Source organism: Oreochromis niloticus, linkage group LG10 (genome assembly GCF_001858045.2).
Source record: "Oreochromis niloticus isolate F11D_XX linkage group LG10, O_niloticus_UMD_NMBU, whole genome shotgun sequence".
NCBI lineage: Eukaryota > Metazoa > Chordata > Actinopteri > Cichliformes > Cichlidae > Oreochromis > Oreochromis niloticus.
The window spans coordinates 13,559,875-13,579,875 of NC_031975.2; the positions used below are offsets into that span (position 1 = coordinate 13,559,875).

Below are 20,001 nucleotides of genomic sequence, written 5' to 3' on the forward strand. Positions count from 1 at the left end.
TTCACACTCGTTTAACTGAAGAAATTTGGCAGGAACTAAATGTTAGTCATAATATGGTCACAACCACCCATTTCGAATCCTGAGTTATTCATTCAAAAAATGCTCTAAAAGCGTTGCAGTGTCACTGTCCTCTTACACTGAACAGTTCAACCTCGCGTCCAAGGGAAATGCTTGGTTTTCTCAAGAGATTTACAAGGAAGAGTTGGATTGAAAACCCAATGACATTCCCACTGGCAACATAAATTTATCGACTCTGATAATGTGCATAAATATGACAATTTCAGGGAAATGTACGTATTTGTTTTATTGAGAAGTTAGATGATTCCACTCTTGTTCGCGCGGTCCAAATGAAGCAGAAGCCAGGTAAGAGCTTAGCTCAGAATTATGACCAAAAACAGGGAAACATCTAAGTCTGGCTTCCTCCACAGATTAAAAGAAGTTGTGTTCAACCTTTAAAGCTCATTAACTGAAGGGGAACTCCTGAGTCCAAGTATTCATCAGAATATTCAGGTCCACTGCTCATGATTGCCCAGTGCTAATTGAAGTGCTGCCTCTACAGTGAGCTTATCCAACCCTGATATATCTTGAACTTTGATGTGAACATTGTGAAGTCTACTGCCTGTAGCCTGTGAGCATGTGGAGGTGAGGAGAGTTTTTTTTAATACCTTTATGAAGCTTCTGTTAGTCTTTGATTACTGACCAAAAAACCCAAAGATGCTTTCAGAGCACTGGAAAACACTCAAAGATAATGATATGAGCATTTTCCATTAGAGCTCGCGCAGTAATGATATGTATAAGGGCAGGGTACTTACATGAAAGATGGTGAGTTGACTTTGAGTGCAGTTTGTTGTCTTTGGTTAAAGCTGAGTGGATCATTGATGGTTACTTTTAAAAGCTGGTTTGAAGGAAACGAGCATAAATGAGACGCATTGCTGTCGCACCTTTCGGAACATTTATTCCACTTTTATTTCAAAGTTTCTGATGCTTTACAGCTGTGGAGTAACATTCAGGGAACACTGGTCTGGGCTGCAGACATCCTTTACATGGATACATTAAAAAGTCCCGAAAGTCTTTGAGAAATCAAACAAAAGAGCGTTTCATCAGGGACGGCGTGTACCGTATCTCGTTATAAAACTCATCCTTGTCTCCTCTCCCCTTCCTCAACCTCCCATCCTGCCCTGTGTGATGGAGCCACAGAACAAGCACCAGCAAAGCCAGCAACAGCAGGCACATAGACAAGGTCAGCAGCACACCCTGCAGTATGCCAGAGGGACTGTCTGGGGCTGGGTAGAAACACAAGAACGTTTTATCACAGGGCATAAAAACTGGCAGAGGGTTATGTGTGCACAAAGAGGATCTTACTGCTGTAGATGGATAAGTTGATGTAGCAGTTCTCTGTTCCCAGGGTGTTAGTGGCGGAGCAGCGGTACAGGCCGGAGGTCTGAGAGGACACGTTGACAATTTGAACAGAGCCTGACAGTTCACCTTAGAGAGAGGAAGACGAGTATGATGGTGATTGTGCCGTCTTACAAATCTCATGCTTAATATATATTAAACTTACTTCCAGCGATATACAATGGCTAAAAAATTAAAAAGGAACACTTTTTAATCAGAATATAGCGTTAAGGCAGTTAAACTTTCTGGGATATAGATGTGGTCAGTTAAGTATCAGAGGGGGTTGTTAATCAGTTTCAGCTGCTTTGCTGTTAATGACAATAACAACAGGGGCATTGAAGGCCAACAGTAAGACAACCACCAAGACAGGAATGGTTTTACATGTACATGTCCTTCTCATTTTTTCTGACTGTTTTCACTAGTTTTGCATTTTGCTAGGGTCAGGGACAGACTGGTAGCGTGACGTGATCCAACTGCTCCAGGATAACACATCAAAATGTGCCATTGACAGGTTTGCTGTGTCTCCCAGCACAGTCTCCTAGAGCATGGAGGAGACAGGCAGTTACTCTACAAGAGCAGGACAGGGCCGTAGAAGGTCCTTAAACCATCAGCAGTACCAGGATCTGATCATCTAGGCAACGGCACCCTGACCCGTTAGGTATCAGGATGAAATCATTGGATTGTCCGACTCTACGCTGGTGCAGTGGGTCCTGGGTTCCTTGTGGTGTTTGACAATAACCCAACTTCACGTGGTGAGAAAATGCAGACAGTTCCTGGAGAATTAAGGTATTGATATCTTTGACTGGCTCCAATAGAACACCTCTGAGACATTATGTTTCAGTCCATCCGACACTGCCAGGGTGCAGTTCAGACAGTCCAGAGCTCAGTGATGCCCTGGTCCAGATCTGGGAGGAGATCCCACAGCACACCATCCATTGTCTCATCGCTTACAAGCACATAGGGGCAATACAAACTACTATTTTGATCTGATGTAATTATATTTTGGGAAAATGGACTAGTCTGTTGCATCATTTTTTCACTTTAATTTTTGAGATGTCTTTGAATTTAGTCTTCTGTAGGTTAATAATTTTCATTTCCTTTCTTCTGTTTCCCGGTCCACATCAGTATAGATATCCAGCATGATTTTTTTTCCCCCAATGAGATCAGCTGTGTTTCTAGGTATTCCTTTAATTATTTTTAAGTGGAGTATTAAGCTTATTTCCAGCAATATGTATTTTTAAGCTTGAACTCTGCTAGAGTAGCTTTGCATTATTCATGTTTCAAAATAATCCTTATTGATCCTATAAATGGCTTTATTTCATCCACCATCTGAAGAGGGCAAACTGAGCTTCGCTCTCTTTGAGGATCTCCGCACTACTTCAAAGAAACCTTCTCCTGATTGGGTGCCCATCAGAAGCAAAAGATCTGACAAGCTGGTGGGTTGGGGCCACTATACTGAGTACCTGTGGCTGTGAGGTAGTCAATTAGGGGCAGGGAAAGTTCAGTAGGTAAAGTGGTTGCCCCATGATCGGAAGGTTAGGGGTTCGAATCCACTGAACGGCTACCCTGAGGTACCCCTGAGCAAGGTACTGTCCCCACACACTGCTCCCCGGGTGCTGCACTGGTGGCTGCCCACTGCTTGAATGGGTTAAATGCAGAAGAGTAATTTCCCTACGGGGACTAGCACACATTACATTCATAATATCCTCCTAAGAGTAGAAAAAACTGTCAAAAAACAATAATTTAGAGCATTTAGGATCACCTGCACATGTGTGAACGCTAATATCTAAAACTTGTGTCATGTATGAGTATTTTACCTGAGAGAAAATAAGTAAGAACATATCAGTGCTCTTTTTAAAGAGCACTTGACTACTTTATGTTATTAAATTCAGTTTATATAACACCAGTTTACAACAAATGTTATCTCAAGGAACTTTACATTTAAAGGTAAAACCCTATGGTACTGGGAAGAGAAGCCCAGCAGTCTAATGGCTAAGAAGAGCTCCCTATTAATAGGAAGAGACCTCCAGCAGAACCAGGCTCAGGGAGGAGAAGCCATCTGCTCCGACCAGTGAGGGAGTGAGTGAAAGTGAGCATTTGGAAACCACCAGACAGCAAACAGGACAAAACACAAAGCAGGAGTTAATGATATGCATTAGTGGGAGAATAACCTTCACGATGATGACATTTCTTTCCACTCAAGTGTTTATATAGAAAAGCTTTTTTTTCTTTTTTCTTTTTAAATCAAAGATCTTTGATAAAAGCTCTTTTGTACCAGATCTGGACTCGTGTTTTAGCCACAGGTCTCATGCTGAGTGACATAATTATTTCTCTGGGGAAAAACTGAAATAAAAAGCTTATCCCACACACTGGAGACTAACGTTAAAGTTATCTTTGCTAATGATGCTCCAATTCAGCCCATTCTTTCTTTAAATGGAGTCAATTTTCTTTCTAAGAAGTGCAATACTAAATTTCTCTTCTATTTAAACAGTCCTAAATACACTTTCATTTTAAAACACTTGTGACTTTAATACCCCTTCCTTTTTTTTCTATAGCAGACCCATGTGTGTGTGTTTTTTCCCTTAAGTGAAAAAGTCACCAAGTGGTTAAATACTTTTTAATAGGCACTAAATCTGCTTGTCATAGCCGGAAGCCTTATCGCGCTATAATGGAGTCAATTATAATATCCAGCATATTTCACTTGCACTATTAAATTCAAACATTTACTGTGCGTCATTTTAGGGTCATTTAGTTGACTCTTTTTGGACTTTAAGATCTAAATAATGATCTGCACACAAGATTATTTTGATTCCGCTCAAGGGGTGCTTTAAGTTTAATACATATCCGTGTGTGTGTGTGTAACTGACTCTCCATGTTGATGGGAAGGGAGATTTCATCTGGATTCATTTTATCCCAGCGGATCTCTGGAGTGGGGATGCCCTCTGCCACCAAGCAGGACAGCCTGACACTTCCTCCCATATTGATGTCTCCATCCCACTGGCACACAGGCAGCGAAGGCGGCACTATAGATGACCCACAGATGAATTTCTTAAAAGATATGATACAACCCGAGACGACCCACATTTGAACTTTTTAAGCTGGTTGCTTTTAGAAGCAAAGCTGAAAGATGGTCTGTAAAAATTAAACTGGTAAACCACTGACTGAATAAAATTTAAACTCTGTTGTATAAATGGATTTATCAATGTATGCCTCTGGGATAGCACTCCAAAATCACATTATCTGTGCTTTTTATCAGTATTACACCTAAAGTTAATGGTGTATATTTTGGGGGTTGTGGTCAACTGTGTTGTCATATCACAATGTGACAACACCGTTTAAAAATAGCCTTGTTTTATTGTTACAACAAGTAATGTTGCTGTAACAACAGAACATGCTCATACTTAGTTATGCTCTGCCAGGCTCTGCTCTGTAGAAGCTTATTCCTGCCACTGAAAAAAAAATGTTGCCATTTATAGGTCAGAATTTCAGCTTATTGTCTCAAAGGTTTGAGTTATCTTAAAAATTTGACTTAGAAGTTTGAGCAAATTAAAGCTGATAACTCAAAATTTTGAGATGAGCTGAAATCTTGACTTCCAAGAACAAAAGTGCTTCTAACCATATGCTTCACCTCTATTCAGATTATGTGTCCTTTGTCCCAAAAGCAAGGGAACTGCTGGATTTACTTTAGACAAACCTTTTATCACTGTAAACCAAACTAATAGCATAATGAGTACACTCACATTATAGCAGCTCTCCCAAATCAGTTTTAACCTTCAGGGATTTTGCAATTCTCTGTCAAAATTATGAGATAGTAACTGATAAGGTTTCAAGATATTTTTCCTTTATTGGATGCACTCTGCTTCAACCAAAGCACTGAACAAAATTATGTCTTTATCAGCCGATTCACACCAGAGACAAACTCGGTTTATCAACTAAGATAGCAGAATTCCCCCTAAGAGCCGCGTGAATGTGTGTTACCAAATATTATAGAAATCTTCCCAGCAGCTTGTTCATTGGAGGAAAAGTCACAGAGCCACCAAAGTCATTAGGAAACCTCCCCTAGGCCTCATGATTGTATCTAGAAAATTGTGTGAGTCTGAACTAAACAACAGACCGACCAGCAGCACCGCGACTGCTGTCGGCAGGGCTACAAATGTTTTAATTAACCTAACCTGTTTGGCTCCTCGGTATTTGCACTACAAATAAATCCACAGCTTTTTTTGGCAGATTTGGTTTGGAAAACAACAAATATCATAGTCAGAATGACAGAGAAAAAAAAGACAAACGGATCACCAATTCCTGCTTTGGTAAATGGTCATAATGTGTGAGTGCTTCTGCCAGCTGCTCAGCTCTCAATAACTTACCCAGAACACTGAGCACCAGCTCTCCGATGCCGGGATCTGTAATCTCCGGTGGGTTGTTAACCATGCAGCGGTAAATACCAGCATCTGAGACCCGTGTGTCGTTTAGCATGATATCTGCACTCAAAGGAAGACCTGCACAATGAGCACATGAAATAATGTTTTTGTCTGTCTTCAGTATCAAGTTTCATCTATGACAAGAGGATAATCTTAAATGTTACCTGTGAAACCCACCCTGCCAATGAGGGAGGGGTCTTCAATCACCTGCCCGTGATCGTACACAATCACCTGGCAATCAATTAAAACAAGGATGTCAAAGTCAGTTTACACTGTGGGCCACAAACACTTTGATCTTAAGTGTAAAGACGTTTAGCTACACGTTTAACCCTGGGGATATCTTAATGTAAGAAAATAACTGCAGTTTTAATGGTACCTGTATCGGGGCTTCTGGACTGGAGAAGGGAGTCAGCGTCCAGATGATGTTGAGTCTGGAGAGGTGGTTGGAGGCGGAGGTGTAGAAGGAGCAGGGCAGGATGACAAAATCCCCTCGAGCCACCTCCAGACTGGATTCTCTCATGGTTACCCTGAGCGCAGCTAGGAGGGGGAAAAGATTCAAATGAGACGAGCCATACCTATGACATCACACAGGTATTTCTTCTTGTTTTATCGTCACCCGTCTGCTGTTTTTCTGCTGACGTGCAGACTGCACCAGCTCTCACTCTCCCCTTCATTACTGCAATAATGAACCTCCTCCCTCCTCCTCTGTGCCATCCCCGGGCCCTTTTGTGTGCGTGGGAATTGAGCGAGCACAGTAGTTGTTAATTAAACTTGACAGCTCTGAGGTTGAGCCAGATCCATCACAGGACGAGAAGAACAACAGGCCACTTCACTAGGATGTGTTTGGTCATTTCTCTTGTTGTTTTTACGCAGATCACAAGTTCTGAAAATGCTGGCCTCAAGAGAGACTTTCATTAAGACTCAAAATGTCAAACATACTGTATTGTATTAATATTAAAAGGTCACGCTTTAGAGGCAGTTGATTAATAATGGCACTAACATGAATAAAGCCCCTGTAGCTCGTACTAAATAAATATCATCTCATTTGATGAATTTGTGCATGTATATACAGCAAACAGAGTCCACGCATGCATCAGGAGGTCGCCCACAGTCTTACATTTCTGTCTGGAAAAGCTTAAATGCTTCTTTCTAAATACTCATAAGGTTTTAGGTTATTCATGTCACATCTCCTTTTACACTAGAGAAGGAAATTAACCTTCTGCCTTAGCAATATCCGTGCAAAGAATCACAGAGTCGCAGCAAACATTCATGAAACTTTGCAAATCCTTCAAACACTCGAAGCTGCTGCAGTGTACTAAAGCAGCAATAATTCAATCTTTTCTTAAGACAGGCCTACTCACTGTTCTCCTGAGCGGTGAAACACACACACAAGGTCCAGAACATCCATCTCCCTGTAGCACCCATAGCTGTTAGGGAAGACAGAGAGGCAGTCATCTCATCCCTACGGTCTCCAAGCTGGTGGCCCAAAAAACCCAGGCATGCATGATTAATGTATCGAGTGCTGCGATCAACCCCTCCCTGTTATTTTCACTCTCTGTCTCTGTCCCGTTGTCAGCTGGGAGAATTTTCTCTAATTAAGTTGTCAGGTAAGTGAGTGCACAAGGAATTTTTCTGCTCCTATTAGCTGTTCCTGCAGTGGTACCTACAGCGTGAGCTTGTAGTCTAATTAGTTAGTGTAGCGTGATGAAAACTGCAGCTGCTCAGTAGAAAGTACTTCTACTGCAGGGCAGCAGAAGTTACAGCGTGCATGTATTCATCAAGAGGTAAGCAACATGGTGTGGCTATGGGAGTCTCAAACATTCATGGTTGTTTTCCAAATCCAGGAGCATCTTATGTTTCATCTTTGCACATGTGAAACAATCCGTGGACCAGGTATAGTAAACTAACTGAACATATTCTTAAAATGGATTCATTTGTCAGCAAATAATGCTCATTTATGTTCATAATCCATACATCTTCTTCCACCTATGCAATTCAGGGTCTCTGAGGGGGCTGGAGCTGATTTCAGTCAAAATACAGAGACCAGTCCAGGGTGAACCCATCCTGGTCAAGTTAGAATCACCAATTGACCTAAATGCACGCATGTATTTGGTATGTGGGAGGAGGCCGGAGTACCTGAGAGTTCCTGGAGATAACCCACACAGACATGAGACCACAGAAAGGCCCGAGCCTGGATTCAAAAAAACAACCAAAGAGCTTCAGACTTTTGGGTGTTGTCACAAATAAGCTTTTGGGCATTTTTTTTTACCATAAAGCCAAAAATCCACACTCTCTGTCCTTGTGGTAAGAGGCCACAAGTGTTCACTTAGTAATGACTCACTAAGTCGATCTGCCGGGCAAGATCTGCAGTCGTCATCTAAACATATAAACTGTTGTCACATTTATGGAATTCACATGGGAACATAAGTAAATGCTGCCATGTTTCACTGTGATGGTTCATGGAGAAAGACCCAACTGTGCTGTGGAAATCAGATGGGCTGTACAACAGTGGTGCACCATGTATGTGTTCGTATATATGTATATGTGTATATGTATATATATATATATATATATATATATATATATATATATATATATATATATATATATACATGTGTGTGTGTATATATATATATATATATACATATATATATATATATATATATATATATATATATATATATATATATATATATATATATATATATATACATATATATATATATATATATATATATATATATATATATACATGTGTGTATATATAATTTGTGATACCATGGGGATTTTAATAAATGTCTACACCATCCGCACCCAGAACAGCACCAACATATGAAGGGAAAAAAAGATCTGGACTACAAAGTTTATGGCATTATTAAACTATTTTCTTCAGATGGAGGCATTCCCGCTGAGATAGAAATGCTTCGAAGGATGAAGGTGATGATTGGGAACAGATATTAGACACAGATGTGCAGCGATTCATCCTTTTGAGGGGACAAATCCCCCACTACCACACACAAAGACACAGCCACCAGGTCTACTCACTGTGGGAGTCAAACATTCAGGCTTTTCCTTTGATTCATCATCCACCTGTATTAGTAACATGAAAAATTGACTGAAATGGTACGTTGTGGATCACTAAAGGTTTTCGCTTAGACAGCAGTTGTCCTTCTTCTTTCCTGGATCGCCTGGAGCTTTCTTTAGGTGCCTTCCCAGCTTTGACAAATGTCCAGCTGGGATAACCACATTTACTCAGGGCCTTCTTGATATGTTTTTCTGCTCCGTTGGCCACCATATCTGTGGGAATGATATCCACGCTGTGTTGTAACGTTCTGATGACACCCAGTTTGTTCTCCAGAGGATGATGAGAGTCAAAGCTTAAATACTGATCCGTATGCGTAGGTTTACGATACAAATCAGTTTTAAATATCTCCCATTACTGATGGAAATCTCAGTCTAAGAAGGCTAACCTGTCGCTTTTCATATACTCCCTGGCGATGATGTGTCGGTCCACCGAGTTAATGTGATCAGTGAATTATGGTACGTCCTGAGATTTGATTTTCACCCAGGTGTCATCCACATACCTGAACCAATGACTTGGTGGTGTTCCAGGGTAGGATAACAAAGCCCTCTTTTCCACTTCTTCCATGTACAAGCTGGCCACTATGGGTGAAACTGGGGAAGCCATGGCACACCCATGTTTCTGCCTGAGTACTGACCCTTGTATGTGAAATAGGTGGAATTAAGACGCAGTTCCAAGAGCAAACGCACTTGGTCAGTGCTGAGAGTGGTCCTATTACTAAGGTTGATCCTGTAATCTCTTATGAACTACCTTCAGTGACTGGAACACAAGTGAAAAGAGATGTAACATTATACAAACCATTGTTTCATCTGCCTCCATAATGACATCTCTCACCTTCTCAACAAAACCCAAGGTGTTCTGGATGTGGTGTGGTGGTTGAAACCAGAAACTTTGAGGTGACCGAGTTGATCATACAGACTTTGTGGAGCTTCCCCTGGGTGTAGCCTGTGGTATGAGGTCCGGTCAGTAGCGTTGTCTTGTTCCGTTTCAATCACTCACCCTCTTCCTGTAGTAACAAATGTGTGTGACAAAATTTTCTCAGGATAGTGTTTCTAAAAAAGGTTAAAGAATAATGTAGTCCGAGCCCATTTTCAGATTATCAGTTTCTTTGAGCTTGATGCCAACCACCTCTTTGACTTTTTGCACAGTGTTAGCCTTCATTGCTGCTTCATGTAGTCTCATAGGCAATTTAAACTTGTTTTATAAATATATTTGCATTATTTTTATTTGGACTCCAAGTGTACTCACACCAGGCTCTAGACTGTATACATGCAAGCTACCACCTTTCCTTTATCCCAATTGGAAGGCACTGGAGCTCTCCAGCTCAAATTCACACAACACCACAATCCGGTTCATGACTTTTCTGACTCAGGTTTGTGACACAGCCCTGTCACTTGTCTTGCAGACTCACACTGTGATTTTGAGCTGCAATGCATGAAGGGAGTGGTCATTGAGGCTCCAGGTTCAGGTGTCGTTTGCAATCAGACCAATGCCCAAGCAAGGCATCACCGTGTGTGAATACAATCTTACATCAAGTCTACCAACAACAACAACGACACAAAACAAAGGAGCTTATGGCACAAGGTTGTCTTCACCCAGTTTATTCAAATTACAAATAACATCCAGCACCAGCTTTGTGCGTTCCAGCTGTGAAATACAGAATGTTTGAGACTAGAAAACAAAACATCCCCACTGAAGAGAGAATTGGCAAAACCGTTCGATATTTCCTGTAAGGGCAGCCTTTTTCATTTTGAGCTATACAGTTAATAAGTTATATGGTGAGGTCTCCAAGAGCTTGATTATTTCTACCAAACATCTCACCACCATATACAAATATACACATACAACTCTGTTCATCCACAGTGAATATACATAACCCTAGCTTCAACCCTCCCCTACAGAAAACATCTTGTATTTTGAGTGTCTGGGATCATTGAGCAGGGACAGGTGTGTAGATCTGTGTGAACCTCAACATTTAGATCCCCTACAAGCAGACAAACATCTTAAATCTTTTATTCACAAATAGCATTTCCTGTTTTCTAACATTCACAGATTCCCGTATGGAAGTTGGCAGAAATAGGGGTTCACGGGATAGATTTGCTCTCTGGTTTGACATGTAACACTTCCCTTTTTAGTGACGCACAGCAAGTTGCTCTTCTAGGGTAAGTTGCTCCCAATTCTGGTCTCGTGTGATGGGGGCCACAATAAATAGAGTATAGGTGAGAAAGCGCAAGAGACAGATCGATAGGAAAGAAAGCGAGACAGACAAGTAAGCGGAGTGAGTTCTGCCTCTTCCCCTTCTGGGTAACAGGGAGTGACCTGGTGCCAGGGCCAGCCAATCACAGGAGGATCCAGACCAGTTTAGACCAATCGGATCGCTTCAGTGAGAAGCCTCTGCCTGTTGCTGCAGTTTGATGGCAGTACAGTCTCGTCACAACAGCATGGTGACGGGTTTCTCCAGGAACTTGCGGAACTCTGCGAGCCACTGTGCACCGACCGCGCCGTCCACCACCCGGTGGTCACAGCTCAGCGTCACCGACATCATGTTGGCTACGTCAAACCTGCAAGGACCCGCTGCATTAGACGGGAGTTTAAAATGATACCATGCCATTCTGTTACATTACTATCATCAGTGCACAGACCCTTTTTCGTTGTCAGCAGGCATGAGGCGTTTCTCTGAGCCACCGACAGCGAGGATGCAAGCCTGAGGAGGGTTGATTATTGCCGAGAAGTTCTTGACGCCAAACATGCCTAAGTTGGAGATCGTGAATGTACCTCCCTGGTTGGGAAAATAAAAAGGACAATTTAGGTTTGCGAAGAAAAAAAAAAAAAAGATAACTCACTCAGAATATTAAAAAGCCTTACCTGGAACTCGTGAGGCTGCAGTTTGCCGTCTCTTGCTTTGCCAGCGAGAGCCATCACATCTGAGCTGATGGAGGTCAGTCCTTTGATGTGGGCGTTAAACACTATGGGCGTGATGAGGCCACTGGCTGTGCTCACTGCCACACTCACATCCACCACGTGATTCCTGGAAAACATAAGTCATTACAGATGCCGGCATAGTTCTCTCTTCAAGGCGACCCTTTCGAAACCAAAAGACGTATTCCGAGCGCTCTCTGCTGGCAAAACTGTGAAACTGCTAACCCCAGAAATATCACATTATTAAGATAACTGTCATTTAAGCACAAGCATACAACACAACTGGAAGCACTGGTGAACTTTATATTTACAGACAGACACTCCTATTAGAATAAAAGTATAACAATGTGTTTTATACTACCATAAATAACTATAAATAGAGAGGTAAATAATCCTAATAGCAGCATTAACAATGACACAGGTAGGCAGTGGAACACACCGATATAATGGGAGGTGTAATAAAGGCATTTTAACTATTGCACTTGAGGGAGATATTGCATTATTATTCTAAGTCAACAAGGTGCTTTCAGCCACTCTGTTATTCACAAAAGGTGGCCACAGCGAGAAGCTCCGCATGTTTTGATTTGGCACATTTTTATACCAGATGCCATTACTGACACAAACCCAAACAGATCTGCGTCTCCTACCGGGATGTTTTGCTTGTTGGGCGAATGTGTAAGCGAGTACACTATAGGGCCACTATTATTCTAGATCAATACTGCACACTTCCTCTTAACAACTAAAATAAAGAAAGCAGTCTCATGCAGTGTAGGAAACTGATTACTGTGTAAGTGACTTCATGTACATTTAAACAGCACAGAAAATGGAAACAATTTCAGCTACGAGCAACGTTAGAAATCATGTAATTTCATGTTGCTACTCTCACCTCTGCTGCAGATAAACTGACACCTCACCAGTGCGAACGAGACTTTGTCTTTGATTATTAAAATCATGCTGCCCAACTTTGAAATGTTTCAATCAAGCGCAATAATTAAAACAAAATAACAAAGTTAGATTTTTAATTTCAAGATAAATTAAATTTTAAATTTCCCTATCAAGTTAACTTCATTTCTCTGCATCTCTCTCGTGGTTGTACACGTCCCGGCTGCTGTGAGAGAACCACCAGTCTGCACTAGTTGCTTTCGGCTGTGATGGTTTCTGCCTTCAGTAACAAGGTTTTATCATTTAAATGACTTACTGGCGTAATGTTCCCCAACTGCATGTAAACACATTCTGTGATGCATGCACGCATTTAAAGATAAGATCCAAAGAGACAATGGCTGGGAATACAAAGCAAGATGGATATTTCCACAGTCAGGAGAATGTGTTTTCTGTTTGCTGCTTATAGGAACTAAACTCCATGTGGCTCTTAATGAGTTTTTACTCACTGACGAATGACTGTGTCCATCCAGGACGAGTTGCATTCGGGAACCTTGAGGCAGGCCAGAGCGCTAGCTTTGATGATGAAGTCATTCACACTAAGTTTGATATTCTGGGCTTTCACCTCCTGCAGAGAGAAAAGGATGAAACCGTTTATGAGATGCTGGAAATGAGGTTTTAGTGCAGTGGTACAAACAAAGCATTCACTCAGTTAAACCTCCATTAGAAAGCACACACTCACAGCGTTGAGTTCTTTCCTAAGCTCAAGCACTTGGTCCATGTTGACATCTACAGACAAATAATAGTGGGGGATGGTTTGTTTGGACTGCATCAACCTCTGAGCAATGACCTGCAGGAGAGACAAATATATGCACTTTAGCTTTGATCCATTATTCATCACCAAGAGGAATGAGGTGTGCTGGCTGGGTCTGTTTTGATAAATGGAGTGCCCGCCTGTGGGGCAAAATGTGTTAGCACAGGTCAGAGATAACAGAGCTACACTGAAATCTCCTCAGGACATTTGCCTCTAAGCTCTCAATACACCAGCACAGCACCCCGCACAGAAGGAGCCGCTAATGCACCGACTGCTAGCAGCGGAAGTCATCACAGAATGTAATGGACCATCAAGAGGCAGGTGTGTGGTGGTGCTCACCTTGCGGATGTTGCTGATAGGGATGTCTGTGAAGGTGCCAGTTGGTGCAGCAGGGGCTGGTGCAAATGCAGGAGCAGCTGGAGCAGCCTGCAGAGGTAGAGATTTAATTTGCATTACATACAACAACAGAAACAGAGGTACAGAGCATTACGGCAGGATATTAATTAATAAATTAATAATTCTGATTATTTGCCAAAACAGATATATCACTGTGCTACAACAGTTAAATGTATCATTTAAAAGAAAAATGGGCATGACTGACAGGGACCTATTGATTAGACTGTCAGTATTACATCGGTATTAAGAAAAGGAACATTAAACAATAAGAATGGTTACACATGATTTAACTGGACTGATGTGCACTAATGTGACTGAACAGTATGGGTTTCCCTTACAGGTGCAGCTTTTGGTGGAACAAAGTTCTCAATATCCTTCCTGGTGATGCGTCCATCAGGGCCAGAGCCTGAACAAAAGAGTATTTAAAATTAAAAAATTAAAATGTAAAAGCTGCATACTACTTCAGCAAATGCTCTTCATCCATCACATAGGTCTGGCTACGTACCGCTGACTTGGGCCAGGTCAATTCCTTTCTCAGCAGCGAGTTTCTTGGCAAGCGGGCTGACGAACACGCGACCCTTCCTGGGTGCTGCAGGGGCAGCAGCTGCTGCTGCTGGAGCAGGACTGGGTGATGCAGCAGCTGGAGCTGCGACCTACAACATATTAAAAAAAAAAAAAAAAAAAAAAGTGTTCTTAAGGCATCTTAAAACTGTACAAAAGCCAAATGACTTCTTATTTGAAAGTACAGGTTTTCTGTGAGTCTCACCGGTGCTGGAGGTGGAGGTGGTGTGGAAACCTCAACCACCCCAGTTTCAACGTAATCCTTGAAAGCGGCAATGTCGCTTTCCTTCTCTACAATGATGCAGAGCGGCGTGCCCAGGGGAACATCACGGGTTCCCTCCGCCACCAGGATTTTAGCCAAATACCCCTCCTCTTGCACCTCAAAGCCTGTATGCAAACACACAGAAGGTCCGGGGTGAATGTCAGTATTAAAAGCTATATTAAAAGTGAGCTCATATAACTATTTTTTCCTCTGTAGTGCTGAAAGTGGACACGCTTTAGGATCGATGTGTTCAAATCAGTTTGGATTTACCAATGGTCGCCTTGTCAGTTTCGATCTCAGCTAAGAGATCTCCTTCGCTCAGCTTCTCTCCGACCTTCTTCTCCCAGCGCTGCACTGTTCCCATCGTCATGGTTGGAGAAAGAGCAGGAAGTGCGATCTGTAACACACAAATTCCCACAAATGTGAACAATACTAGACCTGAAAAAGACTCACAACCTCTTCAGCTTCTAGTCAAGTTACTACAAACACTGTTAAAGCTCCAGAGAAAATGACTTCAAGATGACCCCTGAAGGGACCGAATGATGTCACAGGGACATTCACAGCTGAAGTAAGGGCAGGGACAATTTTGTGGCACAGCCTCCAGCAAATTAAAGCCTTTCCCCTCTCTTTGATTAAATGATGAAGTGGTGCGACATTATTTTTGTTTTTTTAAAATAAAGAAAGGGGGGGAAAAAAAAAAAAAAGTCCTTCAAATAGAGAAAGTTAAAAATATAACAGATACATGGAAACTACACATCCACGGAAACTGTTTAATGCCACACACTGTAGTAAAGTAGTAAAATCTGGCGCATGATCAGAAGAGTCCATATTGGTACCCGCTTCTCTGCCTTGATACACAGTGATCCTGAACAACCCTAATCAAACCAGAACACAGCATAGGTAAACAGATGCTGTCTAAATGACAAATCTACAGCTTTCCGACCGGACTTGTTTATGTGAGAGCTCGCTTACCTTTAAGTGTGCGGGATAAGAGCTTCCAGGGGCTGCAGGTGGAGCTGGCGCAGCAGCAGCAGGTGGAGGAGGCGGCGCAGAGGTAGCAGGTGAAGGAGTGGCACCGGCTACTTTGATCGAATCTAGTGTTACATCCTTAAAGGCTGAGACCAAGTCAGGGCTGCAGGGGAAAATATATCCACAAATAATGAGTAGAAACTGACACAACTGCATCGAGCCATATGGCACCCTGTCAGCTTTTAACCTCCCATATTTGATTGTGGCAAAGGCAATTTTGTTGATATAGCACATTACATTACATTTCATAACAAATGTAGACGTAAACCAAGCAGCATTAAAGTTTATTGTAAGGGTTTTCTGAAGATTCAAGTCTTTTTTATCATGTTTGTTAAAGCTCAAGGACTTAAAGGACTGAAAAAATAAATAAAAGCAGCATTTTGCCACTATCAAAACATAGTGCTCCCCATTTAATGTTTTCCAACTATTAATTCGTCCCATTACTATAAACGAAAAAAAACAAAAAAACTCAACTAACAGGCCTCAGCTCTGAATCTGGACTGTCCAAACACACTAACTTGTCAACTGTGATGCAAATCACGGCTCCAACGTTGACATCTCTGGTTCCTTCAGGAACCAGGATCTTTGCCAGATAGCATTCCTCCAGCATCTCAAATCCCACAGTGGCCTTGTCCGTCTCTACCTACAAAGGCAGAGGCAACATTAGAAATGTACGCCACGATCACGTTTTGCGGCAGCGTGGGCACACACGGCTCCTAACCTCAGCTATGAGGTCACCCTCGCTGATTTTCTCCCCCTCCTTCTTCTCCCAGCGAGCGATCGTTCCTGTCTGCATGGTGGGCGACAGTGCAGGAAGCTCCACCTGAAGAGCAAGCAAATGAATAAAATCAATGTATAACCTAAAACCTTAAAAAAAAAAAACACCAAAAAACAAAGACTGTATCTGTATTATCCTTTTCGAGTATCCTCACTGGGAACTTTTCAACAGGCCAGTCAAAAAAGTGCCAGAAGTCAGGTGTTGTAACTGCTGTTGCTACATCATCATCACCTCATTCATTGCTCAATAAAATGACCTACATCCACTTTACCACAGCTGATTTTTATTGAGTTTTTTTTTATATAACAGCAAAGATGAATGACATGCTATTGGTGGAGTAACACAAAGGTCGAAGGACTACTAAGAAGCCTTCCACTTTAGAGCCAAAACTGGAGGGTTTCATTCAGGCTCACAGCCTAAGATCTGCACCTACGCTCAATTAACCTAACGAGCACACCTCTAGACTGTAAGGAGAAAGTGAAGCTGCCAGTTTCATGATTTCGGGGACAGCATGCAATTTCCACAGGCAGCACTCCCAACTGACGAAGAGGTATAAACCAGCAGGTCACTTAAATTGGAGGACGAGCCTGTCAGACTTCCCAGGTTATAATTGTTTCATGTTTTCAGCAGTTCCTGAAGTTGTTCCACAACCAATTAACCATGAGCTCCCTCCAGGTCCTCTGTCTAATGCAGCAGAGGAGAACACAAATCACCTGCTCTAATTGACTTCAATACACTTGGGGAAAGTGACAAAGTATGAATCTAGTCTTTTTAAAACTTTACAATGAGTGCGCTGTGCACACAGTGTACTGTGTTAAAATGTCTCAGAGGTGCGCAGATTGAGCCAAATATCGATAGTACCGAAACAAACACTGATATTGGTATCAGATCGTGATACAACCTATACTTTACTTCTAATGTCCAAGTTCAGCGTTCAGCCCTCTGAACTGTGTTAGATAAATTATTTTTGGAGAAAGTAAAATATACCTCAAACATTTGCTATGAAAAGTGTCTGAACCTTTTCGTAGTGACTGTCACATCCTTGTTATTTGTAAGCTATAGCACATTTAAATAACAGTGCTTTAGAGAAAGGTACATTTATATTCCAAGTCTAAAAAAAACTGTTTCAAAATACATGACAAACTGAAAGCTGTACTTTGTTGTGGAAACAAAACACAGCTATTATGGAAGGCAAAGCTCAGTCAGTTAGTGGTCATTAAAAGTTGTTCACAATTTGCAAATTTATGATAAATCACCTCATAAACAATAACATACTGCTGTTCCCTACTTAAGCTGTCTTTATAGGTTACAAGTATCGGGATTGGCAATACGAAACCCTGTATTTATTTGGTATCGGGATCGATACCAAATTTTGCAGTATCGCTCAGCACCATCAGGCATGTGTTACGTTTTTATAGCCCCAGTATTTCCTATGGCCTCCGTGTTTGGGGCACACAAGTCAGGTTTGACGGATTGGTGTCATTCAGGAGAACCGCAGCACAAACAGTCACAACAGTGTCTGCTTTATTTAGTTCAGTGACCAGTGAGGAGTGGAGAAACTAGTCGTTCAGAGATTCAAACGATAGGTAACAACAGTTCCTGCTAACCTCACACAGGGAAGAGCCGGATTTCCAGTTAATAAAGCGTTTTTTAACAGATCTCTGTAACAGGCAGGGAGGTCATGCTAGCTAACGCGGTGAACATGGGTGCTATAGCAACCTGACACCGGCTCCGGTAGCGTTACCTTCTGGTGTGGCGGCAGGCTGTAGAAGCGCTTGCACTGACATCCACCTGCTAGCTGGGGAGACCGCAGAAGAGTCGCTCTGTGGTTGAAGCCGGAGCCCAGAGAGGCCGCTCGGGACCCTGCTCCATAATGAAGCCGTCTCAGACAGCTGGTTCCGGGAGCAGAGCGGGAGCTGAGCGCAGCAGGCCCGGCCGGGAGGGCACGGGGACACCGGAGCCCGGAGGACGGCCTGAGCCGCAGGATCAGACGAAGCATTTCGCAGCGGTTGGAATACTATACAGAGCTGGTGAATAATATGTATGTCTTACACCAGCATGAGAGCTACACCTACACCGAGGGTCTCTTCTCCCTGACAGCCAGCCCCTATTTAACTCCTCACTTTCTAATGACCTCCTCCAGCCCCAAACACAACGATTTACGGCTCTCTTGCTTGTGCTGTCGTAGCTTTGTCGTTGGTGTCGTAAATGGCAGCGGCTCACAATTCAGTCGCTGAATACCCCCAAAACAAAAACAAACAAAAAAACACCACCACTGCCAATGAAAGTACAATGCTAAAGAAACAAAGTAAAGCAAATAAAAAATTATATTAAGAACTGTTCAAACTGTTTTAGCGATAAATGTAATTAAGCTGTAATCACATCAATGACCACATGATGGCAGTAGATTCTTTTACTGGGAAGTTTGCCTGGGTCCAGCCAGCCTGTGAATCTTGATTTTATGTATCACAGTTATGGCGAGAAGTTTGCATATACCCATTATGGCATCTTTAATGACTTAAAAAAAAAAGAACTGGGTGCACAAGTTTGAATTTATTTTGGATTTTGTCCAATTCACAAAGGTTCCAAAGGTCCGATGACTGCATGATTATAAAAACACAGCTGGCTGAAGCAAAGTAAGTCGAGGTAAATGTGAAAGTAAGTAAATAAATAAAACCATGTACACATCATAACTCAGTCAAATCAGCATTGAAGGATAAAAACTGTCTAAGAGTGTCATGAAGCATTCAGAGGATGACACAAAGTTGGCCTTTGTGCTTTTCAGTGTTTGAACTTTCCGGCACTTAGGTCTGCTTATTGTAAATATATTTTACTTGTTTTTACTCTTTGTAATGTTAAAGTGACACTGATGACACGAGCACTGTCTGACTACAGATACCAAATCAGATTTGGTATTTGTAAGAGTGCCATCTGTTGGTCAGTAAGTGGCATTTCAGGTAACAGTCAACATGCTGGACAATGTAAAACAATAAAATACAACATAAAAACAACAAATTAGTTGAATGCTTGTCTATATAAAAATATCTTCAGCTGCTTTTTAAAAGAATCAGTGGTGTCAGTACAGTGTAAAAACAGTGAAAGAGAATTCCACAACTGTGGTGCCACTGCCTGAAAGGAACGATCACCACGAGTTTAAAATTGAGTGTGTGGTGGAATCAGCAGTTGTTGACCTGATGACCTTAGAGCTTGGGAAGATGAATGCAGTTTCAGCGGGTCAGATATATATACTGTGGAGCTTGACCATGTAGGGCCCTAAAGGTTAGAAGTAAAATTTGAAAATGAAACCTAAAATTTACAGGCAACCAGTGAAGGGAGGCCAAAACTGGGGTGATATGAGATCTTTTGTTGGTGCCTGTTAAGAGTCTTGCTGCAGTATTCTGAGCGTTGTAACAATGGCATCTTCAGTTAATGTGTTAGCTCTGTATGCGAACTGGAGTGGGTGGAGTG

General features: G+C 42.0%; 2 protein-coding genes across 4 annotated transcripts; both read right to left on the minus strand.

Moving 5' to 3' along the window:
• Positions 1-933: 933 nt before the first annotated feature.
• zgc:165604 (immunoglobulin superfamily member 11) lies at positions 934-7,444 on the minus strand. Of its 2 annotated transcripts, XM_005472168.4 has the most exons (7): positions 7,175-7,439; positions 6,190-6,350; positions 5,978-6,044; positions 5,760-5,891; positions 4,263-4,418; positions 1,363-1,485; positions 934-1,283 (listed from the first exon to the last, which is right to left on the minus strand). In XM_005472168.4, exons 1-7 carry the CDS (start codon positions 7,266-7,268, stop codon positions 1,081-1,083), a joined length of 936 nt encoding a protein of 311 aa, XP_005472225.1. In that variant the 5' UTR covers positions 7,269-7,439; the 3' UTR covers positions 934-1,080. The 2 variants fall into 2 exon arrangements, with proteins under 2 accessions (XP_005472225.1, XP_005472226.1); XM_005472169.4 differs by lacking the exon at positions 4,263-4,418 and having other exon boundaries at positions 7,175-7,444.
• Positions 7,445-10,480: 3,036 nt separating this feature from the next.
• dlat (dihydrolipoamide S-acetyltransferase (E2 component of pyruvate dehydrogenase complex)) lies at positions 10,481-18,708 on the minus strand. Of its 2 annotated transcripts, none has more exons than XM_003446757.5 (14): positions 18,278-18,708; positions 16,477-16,578; positions 16,274-16,398; positions 15,699-15,858; positions 14,997-15,123; positions 14,670-14,851; positions 14,409-14,556; positions 14,242-14,309; positions 13,847-13,933; positions 13,436-13,543; positions 13,203-13,321; positions 11,761-11,923; positions 11,538-11,674; positions 10,481-11,456 (listed from the first exon to the last, which is right to left on the minus strand). In XM_003446757.5, exons 1-14 carry the CDS (start codon positions 18,530-18,532, stop codon positions 11,327-11,329), a joined length of 1,911 nt encoding a protein of 636 aa, XP_003446805.1. In that variant the 5' UTR covers positions 18,533-18,708; the 3' UTR covers positions 10,481-11,326. The 2 variants fall into 2 exon arrangements, with proteins under 2 accessions (XP_003446805.1, XP_019219552.1); XM_019364007.2 differs by lacking the exon at positions 18,278-18,708 and adding an exon at positions 16,688-16,838.
• Positions 18,709-20,001: the final 1,293 nt, after the last annotated feature.

Coding starts and splice junctions, on each gene's coding strand:
- zgc:165604 (XM_005472168.4), bottom strand. CDS start 7,268: ATGACTGCCTCTCTGTCTTCCCTAACAGCTATGGGTGCTACAGGGAGA. Junction 6,045..6,189: donor GTCCAGAAGCCCCGATACAG/GTACCATTAAAA, acceptor ATTGATTGCCAG/GTGATTGTGTACGATCACGG. Junction 1,284..1,362: donor CAACTTATCCATCTACAGCA/GTAAGATCCTCT, acceptor GTTTCTACCCAG/CCCCAGACAGTCCCTCTGGC.
- dlat (XM_003446757.5), bottom strand. CDS start 18,532: ATGCTTCGTCTGATCCTGCGGCTCAGGCCGTCCTCCGGGCTCCGGTGT. Junction 16,579..18,277: donor GCCTGCCGCCACACCAGAAG/GTAACGCTACCG, acceptor CTTGCTCTTCAG/GTGGAGCTTCCTGCACTGTC. Junction 15,124..15,698: donor CTTATCCCGCACACTTAAAG/GTAAGCGAGCTC, acceptor TGTGTGTTACAG/ATCGCACTTCCTGCTCTTTC.